The sequence below is a fragment of the Culicoides brevitarsis genome, chromosome 2, assembly GCF_036172545.1.
Source record: "Culicoides brevitarsis isolate CSIRO-B50_1 chromosome 2, AGI_CSIRO_Cbre_v1, whole genome shotgun sequence".
Taxonomy (NCBI): Eukaryota; Metazoa; Arthropoda; class Insecta; order Diptera; family Ceratopogonidae; genus Culicoides; species Culicoides brevitarsis.
This window is the reverse complement of record NC_087086.1, coordinates 8579859-8596949: the sequence shown is the minus strand read 5'-3', so window position 1 is coordinate 8596949 and position 17091 is coordinate 8579859. Positions and strand designations below refer to the sequence as shown.

Here is a 17091-nt window from a genome sequence, read left to right as displayed (position 1 = left end):
AACATACTACGCTATACTACATGAGAGTATTTTGATCTTTTTTTTGCTATGTGGTCCTGTTTTATGTATAAAATAATAACAGTGGGAGATAAATTAAATCCGCTTCCACAATCTTCAACAGTCAAGTTATGAATGAAAAGTTGTTCGTGAATGTTGCTTTTGAAAAGTGTAGAAAATTGTGGAGGAGAGAAAATTTTTGTTTTTCCTCTCAATGTTTAGAAATTGCGTTTACTTGAGTTAAGTTGCGTTTTTGATGCCGTTATTTCAACGAAACATATTTTTTTTGTATAAAATTTAATGAATATAATGAATATTTCATTTAAAATTTAATATTTTTGTAATTTTTTAACGTTAAATTTCCTTTTCAATATTTTGAAAATTAAAAAAAAAAATTAAATTAATAAATTGAATTTATTTTAATTCTTGTTTACTAAAATTTAATATTTTTTTAATTTTTCAATGTTGATTTTTTTTAGAAATTTAAAAAAAAATTAAAAAAAATAGAATAATTTTATTTAGATAAATTTAAAATAATTTTTTATTTTTTTTATAAATCTGTTCAAAAATATTTTTTAATTTAATTTTATTTTATTATTTTTTTTTTAAATTTAATTGATAAATTTAATTTGTTTGAATGTTTGAATGTAACTATTTAATGAACTAATATTTTATTTAAATTTTTATATTTTATTAATTTTATAATATAATATTGTATATTTTTTTTATAATTTTATATATTTTTTATTTAAAAAAAGTCATTTTGCATGATTTTCGAAGATTTTTTTAATTTAATTTTTTTTTTAAATAAAAATTTATTTTTAAATATGAAATTTTGAAGAATTTAAATTGAAAAAAATAATAACATAATAAATAAATTTTTTCAAAACAAATCTCACTTTTATATCATCAAAAACATAAAAATCGTAAAAATCAGAAATTTCCAGTATAACTTTAGACATAACAAGTTAAAACCAGAAAGCGCCGCCTAATATCATCACCAATCTATTTTTAATTTTTTTTAATGTAAAAGTACACATTGAAAAAATACATTTCAAGGTAACGATTTTACGCGTCTTCAAATATTGACTTAACACACTTTTACACTCAAAACTTGTCACAATTGAAACACAAAAAATGCGTTTATCTTTATTAATTTTTTCCAAAAATAACTACCAAAAAAAATTGTGCAACACTGCATTAAAAGTATTTGCTCTACACGCCACGCGAGTTATCTTGACAATTATTGCCTTGTTGCCGTAATAATAATTAACACGATAAAAAAGCACAAAAATTGTGTTATTTCTTATCAATACATTGGATGCACTCACTTCATCGTCGCTGTCTATGTCGGAAAAATGCAACGCCCCAAAAAATTATTTTAAAAGCAAATTTGTGTCAATAAAAAAAATTAATAATGCGAGAAAATGACCATGATGGCGAAAAATAATAAGAGCAAGTACGGCACTGCCGGCATAATTTTTTAAATATTTTTCCAATAAAATTATTATGAGGGTTCGGAGCATTTGAAGCACGTGAGAACGTAAACAATGAATTTTGTTAAAAAATCATTAAAAAAAATTAAAAACAAATTTCGACACTTTTTTGGGAGCCTTGGAAGATTTATCAAAAAATTATGATGTTTGGAAAAAAATGCAACAAAAAACAAAAACAAACTAGTTTCGTTCGTGCGTCATTGTACGATGCATAAAAACACAGAGAAAGGTCTTTTTTGTTACAACAACCTGTATGAATGTTCGGTATGTGTCTAAAAAATAGTCTGGAGGTGTGTCTCTAAATTTTGCATATTGTAAACAAGTGTTTTTTGTAACATTTTTTTATCATTACTTTCTTTGAAATAATTCATAGCAAAGTTCAAATAATTTTTTTTAAATAATTAATATTTATTTTTTTTAAATAATTTTATTTTTAATTAAAATTTTATTTAATTTATTTTTTTTTTAAAAATATTTTTTTTAAACAAAAATTAAATAAAAAAAATTAGGTCAATATTAAATTAATAATAAAAACCTAAAAAAAACATAAATCATTAAATTTATATAATGGTTGAACTTCAAATTGATAAAAAATATAAAACTAGAATATTTCTGAGATTTCGTAACATTTTTTTTTTTATAATTTTTATGTTTACCATGACTCACATTTTTATCGAAACATGAGTGAATTTCAATATCATTCATGAATTGTGTGCAGTATGATGCATTTTATCAATAATTTGCTCTACTCCAGTTATTTTTTCATTATATAATTTTATGAATTGAGAAAAAATTCAAGTACAAAAGTGAAATTTTATAGAATTTTTTTATTTTAAAATAATTATTTTTTTTTGTTTAATATAAAAAATTTAATTTAAATTATAATAATTTTAAAATATTAAAAAAATTAATTTATTTTAGTAAATTTTCATTAAAATATCGTAAAAAATGATTTATTTTAAGTAAAAATATTAATAAATATGAATAAATTTAAATTAATTTAAAATTTTTATTTTAAAAATAATAAATATTTAACAAATGAATAATTTTTGAAATTAAATAAAAATAAATTTTAATAAAATAAAATAATTAATAAAAAATAATAAAAAATAAATTTTTAATTTTATAAAAATATTAATTAAATAAATTATGTTTAATGTTTTTAATATAAAGTTTTATTTTTTTTTCCATTATCATCCTTGCATTTTAAATTTTTATAAAAAAAATAATTTTTTAATAAATTTTTTAAAATAAATAATTTTTTCTATAAAAACGAAAAAAAAATTAATTATCAAATATTTTTTTAAAATTTTATTTTGCTTGATTTGGAATAATTTGAATAATTATATATTTTTTTGTAAGAATTTTATTCTAAAAATAACTAGAGTCTCAAAATTTGATACGTGACAAAAACATTATATCCTCAACTCTTCATCCATTCGTTATCAATACACGCACAATGTCACCAATATCTGCATTTACCACACAGAGCAATTTTATTACAATTACGACTCAATACAATACATTCACAAAAAAAAATTAAATAAAAAAAATACAACCTCGATTTCATCGTTTATCATCGCCCGTTGTAGAGATTCAACATATCGACAAAATAAATACCAAAGCACTTTATACCGAGCATCACAGTCAATTTTGGGAAGTTTCGGCGGTTACAACTCTTTTGTCCGTAGTTTTTAATTTTTTATTATTTTTTTTTTCGTTGTTTATATATTTTATTAAATAATTGTGTTAAGCACATATAATATTATTATATAACACCCGGTTAAAGTCATATAATTTTTTTTTTGCTTGAAACAACAACAAAACGCACGAGAAAAAAGTATAAAAATAAAGGCGATATATATAGAACACCAAAAATGTGAGTCAATAAAGAAATTAATGGATTGAAAAAATTGTTTATATTGATAAAAAAAAATAAAAACAAGAAAGTGAAGAAAAAAAATGTATTAAAAGTGAATCAAAACGAGTTTTGTGACCGAAAAATTAAGAAACAGGATTTAAAAAAAAATAATTAAAATTTTTTAAAAATAATAAAAATAAATCCGTTTTGTAAAAAAATTAAAAAATAATTGAAAAAAAATATTAAATAATAAAAATAAATTTATTTTGTTCAAATAACAGTAAAAAAATATTTCAGAATAAAAAGTGTTACAATATTGATCTTGTTACATTTTTTTCTTGTAACATCAATAAACAAAAAAAAAATCAATAAAAAAAAATAATTCGTAAATATTTACATTTAAAAAAAAATTCAATTGTTTGTTAATTTTTTGTGTAGGCGTTTATTAATTTCGCACATTTAAAAAAAAATTCACAAAAAAATCAATGAATCATTTTTTTTTTTAATATTTTTTTATTGCCAATCAATGCGTGCACACGATTAATAATAATAAAAATTTCTTTCATTTTTTATTTCATTTCATGTTGAATCAACAATGTGATGACAACAACAATTTTTTTATCAAAACAAGTAGCAAAAAATTATTTTTAACGAATTTCGCGTAAAAAAGAGATGGAAAATTAATTGCATGCGATAATCCGTGCAATTTTAACATATAAAAAATTTAATTCGTTAAAAAAATAACTTACCTCAAAAAAAAAACAGCAACATGACAAGTCAAAATATTTTGTCGCAACGACACTTGTTGCGATGCCTTTTGGCATTTTTCGTCGTATTTGTTCACAATTATGTTGAAATGGCGGTAATTTTAACGCCATCGACTCCGTTGAACGTTACTGAAGTAGATGAGTCACTTATTACAACGTTGCGGTATAAACGGAGCGGAGGTTATCCGAAAATACCGATGCAGGAAAAGGTGAAATATGAGTCGCCAAATGATTGTGGCACGAGATCTGTTCACTTTGATCCGTTGAGGAAGGGGAAAATTGTCGGAGGAACAAGTGTGAGTTGATTTTTTTTTTACCTGAAATTTGATTTAAAAATAAATAAATAAAAAATTAAATCAAAATTAAATTATTGGAAAAAAAATAATTTTTTAATTTATTCAATATTTTTTTTTAAATTAAAATTTATTTTTTATATTAAAAATTATTAAATTAAATTTTTAATTAATTTTTTTTTAATGAATCTAAATTAATTAAAGTTAAATAAAAAATTAAATAAAAATAAAAATTTATTAATTATTAAAATTAAATTAAAAATATATATTAAATTTAAAAATCAAATTTTCAATTATTTTTATATTAATTAGATTTTCAATAATTAATTTTTAATTCAAAATATTTTTTAATGATAACAATTTTTATTTAAAAAAAAAATTTTTATTTTTCCAATTATTTTTTAATTAATTAAATTTTTAATACCTAACTACAATTATTTAATTCAAAATATTTTTTAAAAATAATTTTTTTTTAATTTTTAAAATTTTTTAAAAAATAATATTTAATTAAATTAAGACGCAAAGGTATTTTATTAAATTTTTTAAGATTAATAAAATTTTGAATTTAAAAGTAATTCAAAAATTAAATATTTTTTATTTAAATAAATAATTTAATAAAATTTCGAATATTAAAATTTTTTAAATTGAGAACTAATTTTTTTTAATTAATTTTTAATTTTGATTAAATAATTCATTTTTTTAATAAAATATATTTTTATAATATTTTTTAATTAAATTAAATTAAATTAACATTGATTAATTTTTTTCCAAATTAGACTCCATACGGTGCTTACCCATGGCAAGTTGAAATCCAAAAATTCAGCACAGACTTGGGAAAATTCATGCATCATTGTGGCGGCGCCGTAATTGGTAAAAATCTCGTCGTAACCGTAGCTCATTGCGTCGACAAATCTCAAATAAAATACTATCGCATCGTCATTGGCGATCACATTTTGGACCAAAGAGATCCTCACGAGTACAGTTACCGCGTCGAATCTGTCGTTTCACATCCTTCGTGAGTATTTTTCGTGTCTTTTACAGAAAACTTTAAATTTTTATCTTTTTTTTCAGTTTCCGCCTCGATGGTCCCTACAGCAACGACATCGCCATCGTAAAACTCAAAGCGCACCGAATCGGCTTTAATTCACACGTGCGCCCGATTTGTCTTCCGGATCCACAGGAAAATATTCCCGCAGGCACCATTTGTTCCGTTACTGGTTGGGGAATTCAACGTGCCGAAGACATCAAAAGTTTGTCGTCGGTTTTGCGAGTTGCCGCTGTGCCCATTATGGATACGGAAATGTGTCGCAATAACAGCATCAACGGAGGCAGATCGCAAAAAATTCTTGATTCGATGCTTTGTGCGGGATCGACTGATGGCGGAATGGATGCTTGTGCGGGAGATTCGGGAGGACCATTGGCTTGCGAGTATAATAATCGGTTTTATTTGACGGGACTTGTTTCGTGGGGCGATGGATGTGCGAAGAAAAATCGACCGGGAGTTTACACGAGAGTTGAGTCTTTTATCGATTGGATTCATGAGTCGATTGATTCGTTAGAATAATTTTAAAAAAAAAATTTAAATGTGCACTGGGTCAAAATTTTAAAATGTCAAAAAATTATTTTTTTCATTGGGACAATTTAAAATTTTTATAAAGTCACATTTTTTAAAAAATTGAAAAATGTGCAATGGGCATGAAAAATTAAAAAATTGAAATGTAAACTGGGTCAAAATATAAAATTTTTCATTTATCCTAAGGCACATTTTAAAAAATTGTCCCAGTTGACAATTAAAAATTTTTATAAAGTTAATTTTTTTTTAAATAATTGAAAAAATGTGCATTGGGTCAAATTTTTAACAAGTTCATTGGGGCGTTTTTTTATGAAATGTGACTTTATAAAAAATTTAAAATGTAAACTGGGTCAAAAAATCCAAAAATCGTATTTATCCCAATGCACATTTAAAAAATTTGCCCCAATGAACAATTTAAAAATTTTCTCCTGTGCATTTTTTCTTTGAATTTTTCTAAATGTAATTAAAAATTAAGATTTTTAAAATAGTTTTTAAGAGACAGAAAGTAAACCGCCGAGACAGAGAGTCAGATAGTTCCCAAAAACATTGTGATTTTTGAAAAAAAAAAAATAGGAAAAAGTAAGTTAATATTGTTAAGTTTGAGTAAGATCGTTTTTAGAGAGTAAAAGTGACGCAGAATTGTTAATTAAATAAAATAAAAGATATTTAAATATAATTAAATTACCCAAAATCCTGGATTTGTATTAAATTTATTAAATTAAGGTAAGCCCATTAATTTTCTTCCGCTTTTGTTTTTTTCTTACCTCACGCGCTCATAATTTTTGTTTTGTTTTATCCCAAGAAACGGAAGACAAAAAAATATTTTTCATTATTTTCACAACAATGATGGATGTTAAAGAAAATTGCGTGATAAATAAAGGTACTTGACCATTTTTTTGTTGTTTTTTTCCTTTTTGTTTGTTTGTGTGGGATCTTTGAACTTTAAATGAGAGACAATAATTTATGAATGAAAAATTTGTTTTCATTGAATGTTCGTCAATTGAAGATAAAAAGTTGAAAAATGAGTAAAAAAAATTCTCTCTCAATGGAATTAGCGTTAAAAACGCAATTTACAGGTGAAAATTTTGAGAGAGATTTGTTTAAAATTTTTTTTAGAGTTTATTCGCACAAAATTCATGGAAAAAGCGTGGTTGATGGAATTTATAAATAAATGGCTCGAATAAATTGATTTATATTTATAAGAGGTGTTTAATGTAAATATTTACGAGATAATGTGAAGGTATTAAATATTTGATATTTTTTTGACAATATTCAGCCGGGTTTTAATTGAGGAATTTTCTAATAAAATTTGTTTATTAATAGTTTGAAAGTTTTCGCATTAAGAAGTTTGTGTTCCTGATTAGTTAATATATTTTATTAAATTGAGAAAATATTTAGTTTTATTAATTGCTTTAATTCATGAAGATTTTTAAAAAAATTATCAAAATAAAATAAATTAATTCAAATTAAACAAAAAAATAATTACATAAAATATTTATTCATTATTTTTTGTTTTACCTAATTAATTTTAAAATTATTTTTTTTATTAAATTTTATTTTTTTAAATAATTTTTTTTAAAAACAAGACATTAAAATTTGTCATGAAAATTTCATAAAAAATCTTCATCTTACGATAGCTTTTCAAGTAACTAATTTTTTATAAACAATAAAAAAAAAAATTAAAATGATTTGAGCAAAAAAATAATTTTTAAGTCAAAAATAGAATTTTGAAAATAATTATTTATTTTAAATTTTATAAATAATTTTTAAAATAATAAATTTATTTTATAAAAGTTATGGAATAAAATAGAATAAAACAAAAAAATATAAAATTATATGCTGACGAATATTATTTAAATCAATAATAAAAATTAAAATTTTTAACAAAAAAAAATATTTTTTGGCCATTTGTTGAAAAAATAAATTAATAAATAAAAAAAAAATATTTAGTTTGTAAAATAATTTTTTAACAAAAATATTAAAATAATTAATAATTTTACTAATTTAATCCTGTATACAACATTTAATTATTTTAAACTTAAATAAATTAAAAATTAAATTAAATTCAAATTATTTTTTTAATAAAGTTTTTAAATTAAATAAGAATAAAAATTATAAAATATAATTAAGTATAAATTTTATTTATTTATTTTAATTTTTTGAAGAAACTTTTACTTTAATACTTTAAATTAATTTATTAATTTTGTTAAAATTTAATTTAATTTTTATTTAATTATTTTTTTTAATGTTCAATTTTTAATTAATTTTTTTTAATTATTTTTATGTTCAAATAATTTTGAATTACCTAATTAAAATTAAAAAATAATTGTATAGAAATTTGGTTTTTAAAAATCGAAACTTTACCCTACAGTCCATTCATCAATTTCATTCGTCTCACTCCCAACAGCTGATCGGCACCAGCATGCAAAAAAAATTCCTGCATCTCACAAATCCCGTGGCACAATTCGAGAGTGCCGAGCATGCCGAGAATCGCAAAATGTAAATAAACATTGAAGCACGATTTTCAAAAAAAAATTCTAATCAAATTTTTAATAATTTTTACAGAATAACAATCAAAGGTAAACAAAAAAACTTACTTTTCAGTCTTAAATCTCCATTTTAACATAAAAAAATATTTCTTTTTCAGCTTCCAATGGGAGTCCGCGGCTTAACGACGTACATCGCCAAAAACGCGGAGCAATATTTGGTTCCTTTCGAGCTTCACGATTGCAATTTAGTCATCGACGGCGACAATTTGGCCTCACAACTCTTCAACAAAACCCACAATAGTGCCTTCGGCGGCAATTATGACGAATATTACAAAGCAGTTTTGCACTTTTTCGCACTTCTCCGCTCATGCAACGTCACTCCCTTCGTCTTGATGGATGGCGGTTACGAGGAACGAAAGATGCGAACGATCAAAGCGCGTCTCCAAACACGAATCACCTCCGTAAAATACGCCCTGCCGCTGAGTTCAAAGCCCGTAATTCCGCTTTTCATGCGCGAAGTGTTCCTAGATGCAGTTCGAATGAGCAAAGTCCCCATTATGCGATGCATGTTCGAAGCTGACGACGAAATTGCGGTTTTGGCGAGAAAATTGGAGTGTCCCGTGCTGAGTTACGACTCGGATTTTTACATTCACAACGTCATGTACATCCCGTATGTGACTCTGACGCACAAAATCTACAAAAAAGTGATGCAAGACGAGAAAAATTACGAAATTGAGGTCATCGGGAACAACAAAGGCAAGAAAAAATCCACGAAAAAAGTCGTTGTTGTGGGAAAAAACAAGCAAAAAAGCGAAAATAACGAAATTGCCTCAGAGGAAAAGGAAATTATCGCTTATCAGTACCTCGATTGCTGCCTTTACACGATCGAAAGTCTCGTCGGCGGCAAAAAAGCTTTGAACAAAGAAATGTTGCCGCTTTTTGCGACCCTAATTGGCAATGATTTCATCGAAAGACGCGTTTTTCGGAAATTTTATTCGAACGTGAAGCAAGTAAAAGGCAGAAAAAAGACAACGCCGCAACAAAAACGGATCAAAACAATTTTCGAATGGCTCAAAAATGAAAGTCTCAAGTCGGCGCTGCGAAAAGTTGTGGGTGTCATGAAATTAGCTGAACGGGAAAAGTTGATAAAACAAATAAAAACCGCCATGGATGGTTATAACAACGAAATTTCCGTGGCTTTTGACTATTTTGGGTTCGTGGATGAGGCTCCAGCTGTCGAAAAATGTTCTGGAATTGATCTCGAGTCGCTTATTAATGAACCGGAAGTCGATTCTGAAGGCGAAGAATCCGAAGATGTTGAAGAAAATGAGGATTTAGAGTCAGAAAATGACGTTTCAGACCCTGAAAATGACGAAAAAGGCGATAAAAACGAAGAAAATGACAATTCAGGCTCAGAAAACGGCGAAAAACTCCCCTCCGACGAAGAAATCGAAGAAAATATCGAACCAGCTGCTCCCATCTCCGTACCTGAAGTCACTTTTCCCGCTTGGTTGCAAGAAAAATTCATGACTGGATGTCTCCCACGCTTCGTAGTTGACTTGTATGCCGGACGTCGTTACGTCAACTACCCCCAAGTCGAAGACCTGACTCTCGATGATGCCAATTCCATCTCATATCCCATCCTCCTGCGCCTTTACGCCATTTTGCATCATCCTGAGAAGCCAACTTTGTGGTATATGACTCGCGTTATTCGTTATGCCCGATTTTATTACAAGAAATTCGATGCCACGATGATCCCCGATGTGAATTTCAACCCGGAAAAGCAGAAAAATTGTCAGCAATTCCATTTTGTGTTTGAAAAATTCCCGCTTCAACAGCTTTTTAACGATTTAAAGGCCTTACCGGATGGATTGCGACTTTATTTCTTGGCAATTTTGTTTTGGATGAGTCAATCGAAGCTCACGACGTCACTTCATCTGCATTCAGCACTCTTGGGGGTCGTCGCCATGTACTTCATTGATCGAAAATTCGCCGTGACCCATGATGAAACGCGATTTTTTAAAGGTTACAAGAAACTTTTAGAAGAAATTAAGGCATCTCCGATAATTTCTTCAGAAAAAACTGATTTTTCGGACCTCAACAAGTCCCTTTCGAAGCAAGAAGCAATTCTCGTGATGGAAAAACTTCTCACAAATTTTTCTGTGAGTCAAAAATTCGAACGACGTCATGCGGATTTTGATCGTTCGGTCGTTCACGTGTTCTCGGAACTCCAATCCGTGTGTTTGTTCCTGCATACATTGAACGCCGTGTCAAATAATCCCTTCCCGATTTTGCAAATGTCGCAAATGTTTCACGGGATGTTTTTGTACAATACTTTTGTTAATTTGAAATCTCGTGCGGATCCATGGAAATACGTGAAGGAGCAAATTTTTAAAAATACTCCGAATTTTTTGAAGTTGTATGAGTTGATGTTTGCGTGGTGTGAGAAATTTTTGCCGCATCTCGCGAGTTTTGATAAGCAACGGATAAAAGTGAAAGCGGTGAAACCGAGAAAACCAAACAGGCAGGATGGAAGAACGTCGGCGAGTAAAGAAATTGTTGTGAAAATCACACAAAATGATTGTGTGGAAAATGCGGAAGAAGAAGAGAGCGATGACGAATTTGTTGATTTGAATAACAAATTTTATCAGTTGTTGAAAGTTTGAAAAAAAAAATAAAATAAAAAAAATTCTAAAAAAATTTAAATTAATTTTTTTTTAATTTTAAATTTTTTTTTTTTGCTTAAAAAATAATTCTTAAAAATTCATAACAAAGCAAAGATTTTTTAATTGTTTTAAAAAATATTTTTTTTTATTTATTTTCTAAAAAATTTTAAAATATTTTTTTTTTCAATTTTTTTAGTCTTATGATCTAAGTTTATGAGTTTATGTCAAATTTTTAAACAAAAAAATTAAATTTTTAGCTTAAAATTATAAAATTAATTAGAAATTCCCCAAAAAATTGTTTACAAGAAGTAAAGTGACTTTTGAAGCGATTGATGAGGTGCTTGATGAATATGTTGGCCAACTAAAAATGCGAGTTTATGGGCGTATTGGCATACGGCAGGTACTCTCGTTGTTCCACTCCAGTTGTAATACAAATGGCATTGCTAAAAAATAAAAAAAAAAATTAAAATTTGTAAAAAATTTAATTTTATCAGAAAAAATCAAAAATTTATGTCTAAATAAATAATTTTTAAAAGAAAAATTAAAAAGAAAAAATATTATGATTAGTCAAAAGATTTTTTTATTTTTTAAAAATTAAAAAAAATATTTTTTTCATCATCATTAAAATTATTAAAAATTCAAATTAAAAAAAAATTAAATTTTAAAAAAATAAATTTTAATTTATTTAAAAAAAAAAATAATTATTTTTTAATTTTAAAAAAAAATTAATCATAATTTAAAACTTTTTTTTTATTTAAAAAGAAAAAAAATTTTTTAAATATTTTAAACTAAATTTAAAGGAAATTTTTACAAAATGGTAAATATTTAATTAATTATTTTTTTTTAAATTTTTAAAAAAAAAAAACTTCTAAAATAATTTTTTTTAATTAAAAAAAATATTTAAAATTAAAAAAAAATTAATAAAAAATTTCAAAATTTTTTTAAAAAAATATTGTTACAATCATGAAAAATTGTGATATTAATTGAAAAATTAAAAAAAAAACGTTGAAATTTCCTCAAAAGAGATCTTTCAGTTTTTGTTTATAAAAAAAAAAAATAAAAAATTAAAAAAAATTATTAAAAAATAAAAAAATAATATGTTTTTTTTAAAAAAAAAAATTTTAAAATAATTTTTTTTAAAAAAAATAACTTAAAAAAATTGAAAAAAAAATTTAAAATTTAAAAATAATTTAAAAAAATAATTTAAAAAAAATTAATTAAAAAAAAATTAAATTAAAACAAAAAAAAAATTTTAAATTAAAAAAAAAAATATTTTGTAAAATTTAAAAAAAATAAAAGAAAAAAAAATTAAATAAAATTTAACAATTTTTTAAAATCAGAAGTTTATTAAATTATTAGATTTTTTCCAACATTTTTTTAAAATTTATTTTTTTTTAATTATATAATTTTTTAATTAATTTTTCTTCTAAAATTAAAAAACTAAAAAAAAAATTTTGATTTTTTTCTCACAAAATAAAATTCAACACTCACCTTATAAGTCAAAATCTGCATCTTATCTGGCGGCAATTGCAACGAATCATAAATAACATTATAGGACGTTGGCGAAACCGTGCCTTGCCTCACACTTTGCGACACAAGAAAGAAATCATAGCGTTCTGGCAGTGTAATTACATCATCAACAACAGTCCCAGGCTGCGGATTCCTATCAACTCTAAAAACGCGCGTATTTAATCTCTTATTCACGACAATAAAGGCAAATCTCAGCTCCTGTTCCGCATTTTCGTAATGTTTCTCCAAGACTTTTCGCAAATTTTCGATTTCGTGTTCGATCACGTAGTGAATTTGTCCTTCGGCGACACCGTCGCGATAAAAAAGAATCTTACTCGGCAACGCATTGTGCTCCATGCGGTATTCCTTGAGTGCTTTCGTCATATTTAACGCCAGTTCGTTGGATAATTCTTCGCCGTTGTGATGCGACGAGACGACACTAAAGTACCGACAACTCGAACGGAGGTCCATGGAGGCAACAAGAGCTCCGTATGACATTGCCTTGTTTTTTGTGTCGTGACAAACGTCAAAGCCGACCGTCATGAGGCCACTTAACGGGAGTTTCACGAACCATGGAGCTGCTCCGAGCTTACAATTCAGTTGGATTGCAACTTTTGTCGCTACTGACATCAATCCTCGCATATTTCCGTCTTTCGGAGTGATGGTTTTTTGCACGATGACTTGAGTTGGGATCGCGCGATCCACGCAGCATCGCTTTTTGATGGCAGAATATCGTCCCGGGTTGTTATTGCTGATAATTAACATGATAAGTTGGGTATCTTGACGCGCGCAATTCTCCACAGCTCGTAAAATTTCGTCATTTCGATCATTTTCGATGAGATGAACACGTGGTTGAGCAATTGTAAATCCCATTTTTTTGACAGCGTCCTGCAAACAACGCACAAAATCATTTGCTTCACGCTGACAACGAGTCAAAGCCACAAGATGCCAATTATTGAGATGAACTACGGTGTAAAGGAGACAATTTCGGAAATCGCGAGTCCAATCAGCCTCAGCATTTCCGGGTATTTCGCGATCGTTGCACACAATTTTCTCCGGAGGCAATTCTCGGCCTGTAAATTCGATTAAATCTTGAGCGAGCGTCATATTCCATTCTTTCAGGACATCCATGGCTTCAGGTGTTCGTTTTAGACGTTGATTAAAATCGAGAAGTCTTCGGATTCGTTGTGCTGGACCAATTCTCGTGTGTTCCGCAACTGCTTTCATCAAGCGAAAGTTGGATCGCATGTCTTCCGTGAGGCCTGTGGCGCGACAAAGTTCAGGAATAAGAGCGATTAAGTCAGCTTGACCACTTCTCTTTTGACGTTCCTTCGATCGAGAGAGGATTAGGGGTTGTCGCATGTCGCGAACTCGTATTTGGTACCTAAAAAATTAAAAAAAATATATTAAAATAAAAATTAATTAATTAAATTAATTAATTAATTTTTTAAAGATAAAAAAAAAATATTAAAATTATTAAAAATTATTCTATTAAAAAATTATTTTAATTTTCAAATATTTTTTTTTTTTGGTAAAATTAAAAATTTTAAAAATTAAATTTTTTAAAATTTTTATTAAAGTTTTTTATTTTATTATTTAAATATTAAAAATTTTTTTTATTTTAAATTAAATTTAATTTTTTTTTATTAAAAAAAAAAAATTAATTAAAATTAAGTTAAAATATATATTTTTTTTAAATTTTAAAAATTAAAATTTAAATCTAATTTTGAAATTTATAAACAATCATTGAATTTTTAAAAATTTAGATTTGTAAATTTTAAAATAAATTTTGTAATTTAATTATTATTTTTTATTTTATAAAAAAAAAAATGGGTAAAGCATAACTTAAAAATATTTAAAAAAAAATAATTAAAATTGAAAATCTTTATAAAAATATTATTTAATTCAGGTAAAAAATATTTTTGAATATTAAATTTATTTTAAGAAATTTTTTAAAAAATTATTTAATTAAATTTAATTAGTTAATTTTAAATTTAAAATAATTATTTATTTTTTTAAAAAATATTTTATCAAAAAAAAAAAATAATTTTTAAATTATTCAAATAAATAATTATTTAAATTTTATTTAATTAAATTAATTTAATTAATTTAATTAATTAGTTTTAATAATTTAGTTCAAATTTTCAAGATTTTTTAAATTTTCAATTTAATAAATTATTTAATTAATAAATTATTTTAAAATTATAAAAAAAAATTAAAATTATTTTATTAATTTTTTTTTTTGAAAAAAAAAAACAAAAAAAAGAAAAAATAATAAAATAAAACTCCAAAAATTACCTTTTTTGATAATAATCCGCATAACTAATTGTCTCATCTTTGCAGGAAAATACTGATGCCGGACTTTGCTCCCAATCGATGTCATCCACACGATACGTTTTGTTCGAATAATCCGTCAAAACTGTCGTTCCCACAATAATTTTACTAAACGACTCTTTGTAATCCCGAAAATTTTTCATACATTCCTGTAAAATATCGTACAACGTCTCCATCCGCATGACTTTCGACGAAATTTCCGTGCACATCAAGATATCGTACTCATGTTGACGGATCGACGTCACATAACCAGGCCACAATTCGAGTCTGTATTCACGAATTGCGATTTTTGCAACTGCATCAAAAAAGTTTCGACCCACAAGTTGCAATTTCAAGCCTTCCATGGACTTCCTGAGAATTAAATTCAACACTTGAAGACTTCCCTGCTGCGTCATCGTCACTTGCCCGATAAATTTTATCGTCAAAATGACATTTGAGCCATCAGTGCGCTGCGTCGTGAGCATCGTTATGTCTTCGCGCAACCTTTTACTCGTCAGCAACATCGTCCCGTCAAACAAAAACCCATCAAACATATTTTTGTGTCCCCGCAAAATCGCTTTTCGGATGTTCGTGACTTCAATTTCCGGCGCAAAATCCACGCGATACTGATAAATCGCCCAATTTGGTCGCGTTTCGAGCTTAAAATAATTTGACTTAATCGCGACGGCATTTCCAGTTGTGCCTTTTTTCGAAAGTTTCACGGCTTGCGGACGCGTGTAAACGAGATCATGCAAAACGCGACGCCCTCTTGGAGGTCCTGAGCGAATGGCGCTCGTAGTTGCTGTTGCGGGGCGCTTGTGACGAGGTTCTTCGCCGCCCGATGCTTGATCCGTTGGCGGCGATGCGGAGCCTTCTCGTTTGCGACGACCTCCGTGAGCTCGTTCAGAATCACTCATAATTGGAAATTTGCCGGAATTTGTCGCAAAATCCTAAAAAAATGGAAAAATTTGATAATCAGCTGTTTGAAAGTTTGTTTCAAAATGTAAACAAAAAAGCGTCAAATAAACAAATTGCACGAGGTGAACCGGTTTTTGTGAATTTGAGGATTTATTTGAGGTTTTTTCGTTTATTCTTCATGTTTTTACAATTTTAGATAGTTATTTTTACCTTTTTTGAGTATTTTTAAAGGAAAATCACTTAAAAATCAATTGAATTTCAATATTTTTGTGTAGAGTTAAAATATTTGTAAACACTTCAAAACAATCAAAAAAGAAGAGGGAAAGAAAAAAGAGAGTAAGAAACGTCAAAAAATTGAGAGAGAAACAAAATTTGAAAAATTCTCTCTCTCTCATATTTTATCAAACACGTGACCTCGAAAATTATTTATTTTTGGATTTTTTTCTAAAAATAAATAAAAAAGAATATAAATTATAGTTTTTAATTATTTAAATAAAATAAAATTAAATTAAATAATTAAATTAATTTAAATTTAATTTGACTTTTTTTTAATTTTTCAATTTATTAATTTTTTTAATATTTATTTTTTGCATTATTTTTTAACTATTTATTTTTAGTAAAATTAAAAATTTTTAAATGATAATTTTTAGTTTTTGTAAAGGAAAAAACGAAAATTGATATTTTAAAATAATAAAAAAAATAAAAAACGAAAATAAAGCATCATTTCTTATAAATCTCTTTTATTCTTCAAAAATATTTTTTAAAATAAAAAAAAATCATAAATTTTTAAAAAATTCAGAAAATTATTAAAAAATTTTTCTGTATGAAAATTACGTCGATTTCATTCAAAAAAAATTTTTTTCTTTAAAATAAATATTTTATTTAATTAAAAATCAATTTAGTTTTTTTTAACTGAATTTCAAGATCTGCCAAATTATGCCTTTTAAAATTTTTATATTTCTGTCGTTTTGTGACAAATAATAATTTTTTTATTTATTTTTTCGAAATAAAATAATTTGATGAAAAATATTCAGTAAAACTTAATTCAATCCGAAATTCGAAAATTTGAATTTGAAAAAAAAAATATTTTTTTTATTTATTTTTTAATTGATTAAATAATTTTTTTTAAATATTTATTCTAAATAAAAAAAAATAAAAATCAAAAATTTTACCCATTAAATTTTTAAATAATTTCAACTCAAAAAGCTT

The 17091-nt window shown here is 25.6% G+C and overlaps 3 protein-coding genes across 3 annotated transcripts; 2 read left to right on the top strand and 1 right to left on the bottom strand.

Moving 5' to 3' along the window:
* Window positions 1-4123: 4123 nt before the first annotated feature.
* On the top strand, window positions 4124-5978 carry LOC134828440 (serine protease 27-like). Its single transcript, XM_063841417.1, has 3 exons — window positions 4124-4417; window positions 5191-5429; window positions 5486-5978. The coding sequence occupies exons 1-3, from the start codon at window positions 4124-4126 to the stop codon at window positions 5976-5978; spliced, it is 1026 nt and encodes a 341-aa protein (XP_063697487.1).
* A 2496-nt stretch (window positions 5979-8474) lies between these two features.
* LOC134829705 (protein asteroid) lies at window positions 8475-11154 on the top strand. Its single transcript, XM_063842924.1, has 2 exons — window positions 8475-8566; window positions 8635-11154. The coding sequence occupies exon 2, from the start codon at window positions 8641-8643 to the stop codon at window positions 11140-11142; it is 2502 nt and encodes an 833-aa protein (XP_063698994.1). The 5' UTR covers window positions 8475-8566; window positions 8635-8640; the 3' UTR covers window positions 11143-11154.
* A 162-nt stretch (window positions 11155-11316) lies between these two features.
* LOC134829388 (protein aubergine-like) lies at window positions 11317-16189 on the bottom strand. The gene is made up of 4 exons (XM_063842439.1): window positions 16093-16189; window positions 14950-15914; window positions 12634-14035; window positions 11317-11585 (listed from the first exon to the last, which is right to left on the bottom strand). The coding sequence occupies exons 2-4, from the start codon at window positions 15879-15881 to the stop codon at window positions 11442-11444; spliced, it is 2478 nt and encodes an 825-aa protein (XP_063698509.1). The 5' UTR covers window positions 15882-15914; window positions 16093-16189; the 3' UTR covers window positions 11317-11441.
* Between the last annotated feature and the right edge of the window lie 902 nt (window positions 16190-17091).

Excerpts from the sequence above, each read along its gene's own strand:
- LOC134828440 (XM_063841417.1), top strand. The coding sequence starts at position 4,124 with ATGACAAGTCAAAATATTTTGTCGCAACGACACTTGTTGCGATGCCTT. Across the intron at positions 4,418-5,190 it reads AAATTGTCGGAGGAACAAGT|ACTCCATACGGTGCTTACCC; the intron begins GTGAGTTGATTT and ends TTTCCAAATTAG. Across the intron at positions 5,430-5,485 it reads TCTGTCGTTTCACATCCTTC|TTTCCGCCTCGATGGTCCCT; the intron begins GTGAGTATTTTT and ends CTTTTTTTTCAG.
- LOC134829705 (XM_063842924.1), top strand. The coding sequence starts at position 8,641 with ATGGGAGTCCGCGGCTTAACGACGTACATCGCCAAAAACGCGGAGCAA.
- LOC134829388 (XM_063842439.1), bottom strand. The coding sequence starts at position 15,881 with ATGAGTGATTCTGAACGAGCTCACGGAGGTCGTCGCAAACGAGAAGGC. Across the intron at positions 14,036-14,949 it reads GCGGATTATTATCAAAAAAG|GTACCAAATACGAGTTCGCG; the intron begins GTAATTTTTGGA and ends TTAATTTTTTAG. Across the intron at positions 11,586-12,633 it reads TGCAGATTTTGACTTATAAG|CAATGCCATTTGTATTACAA; the intron begins GTGAGTGTTGAA and ends TTTATTTTTTAG.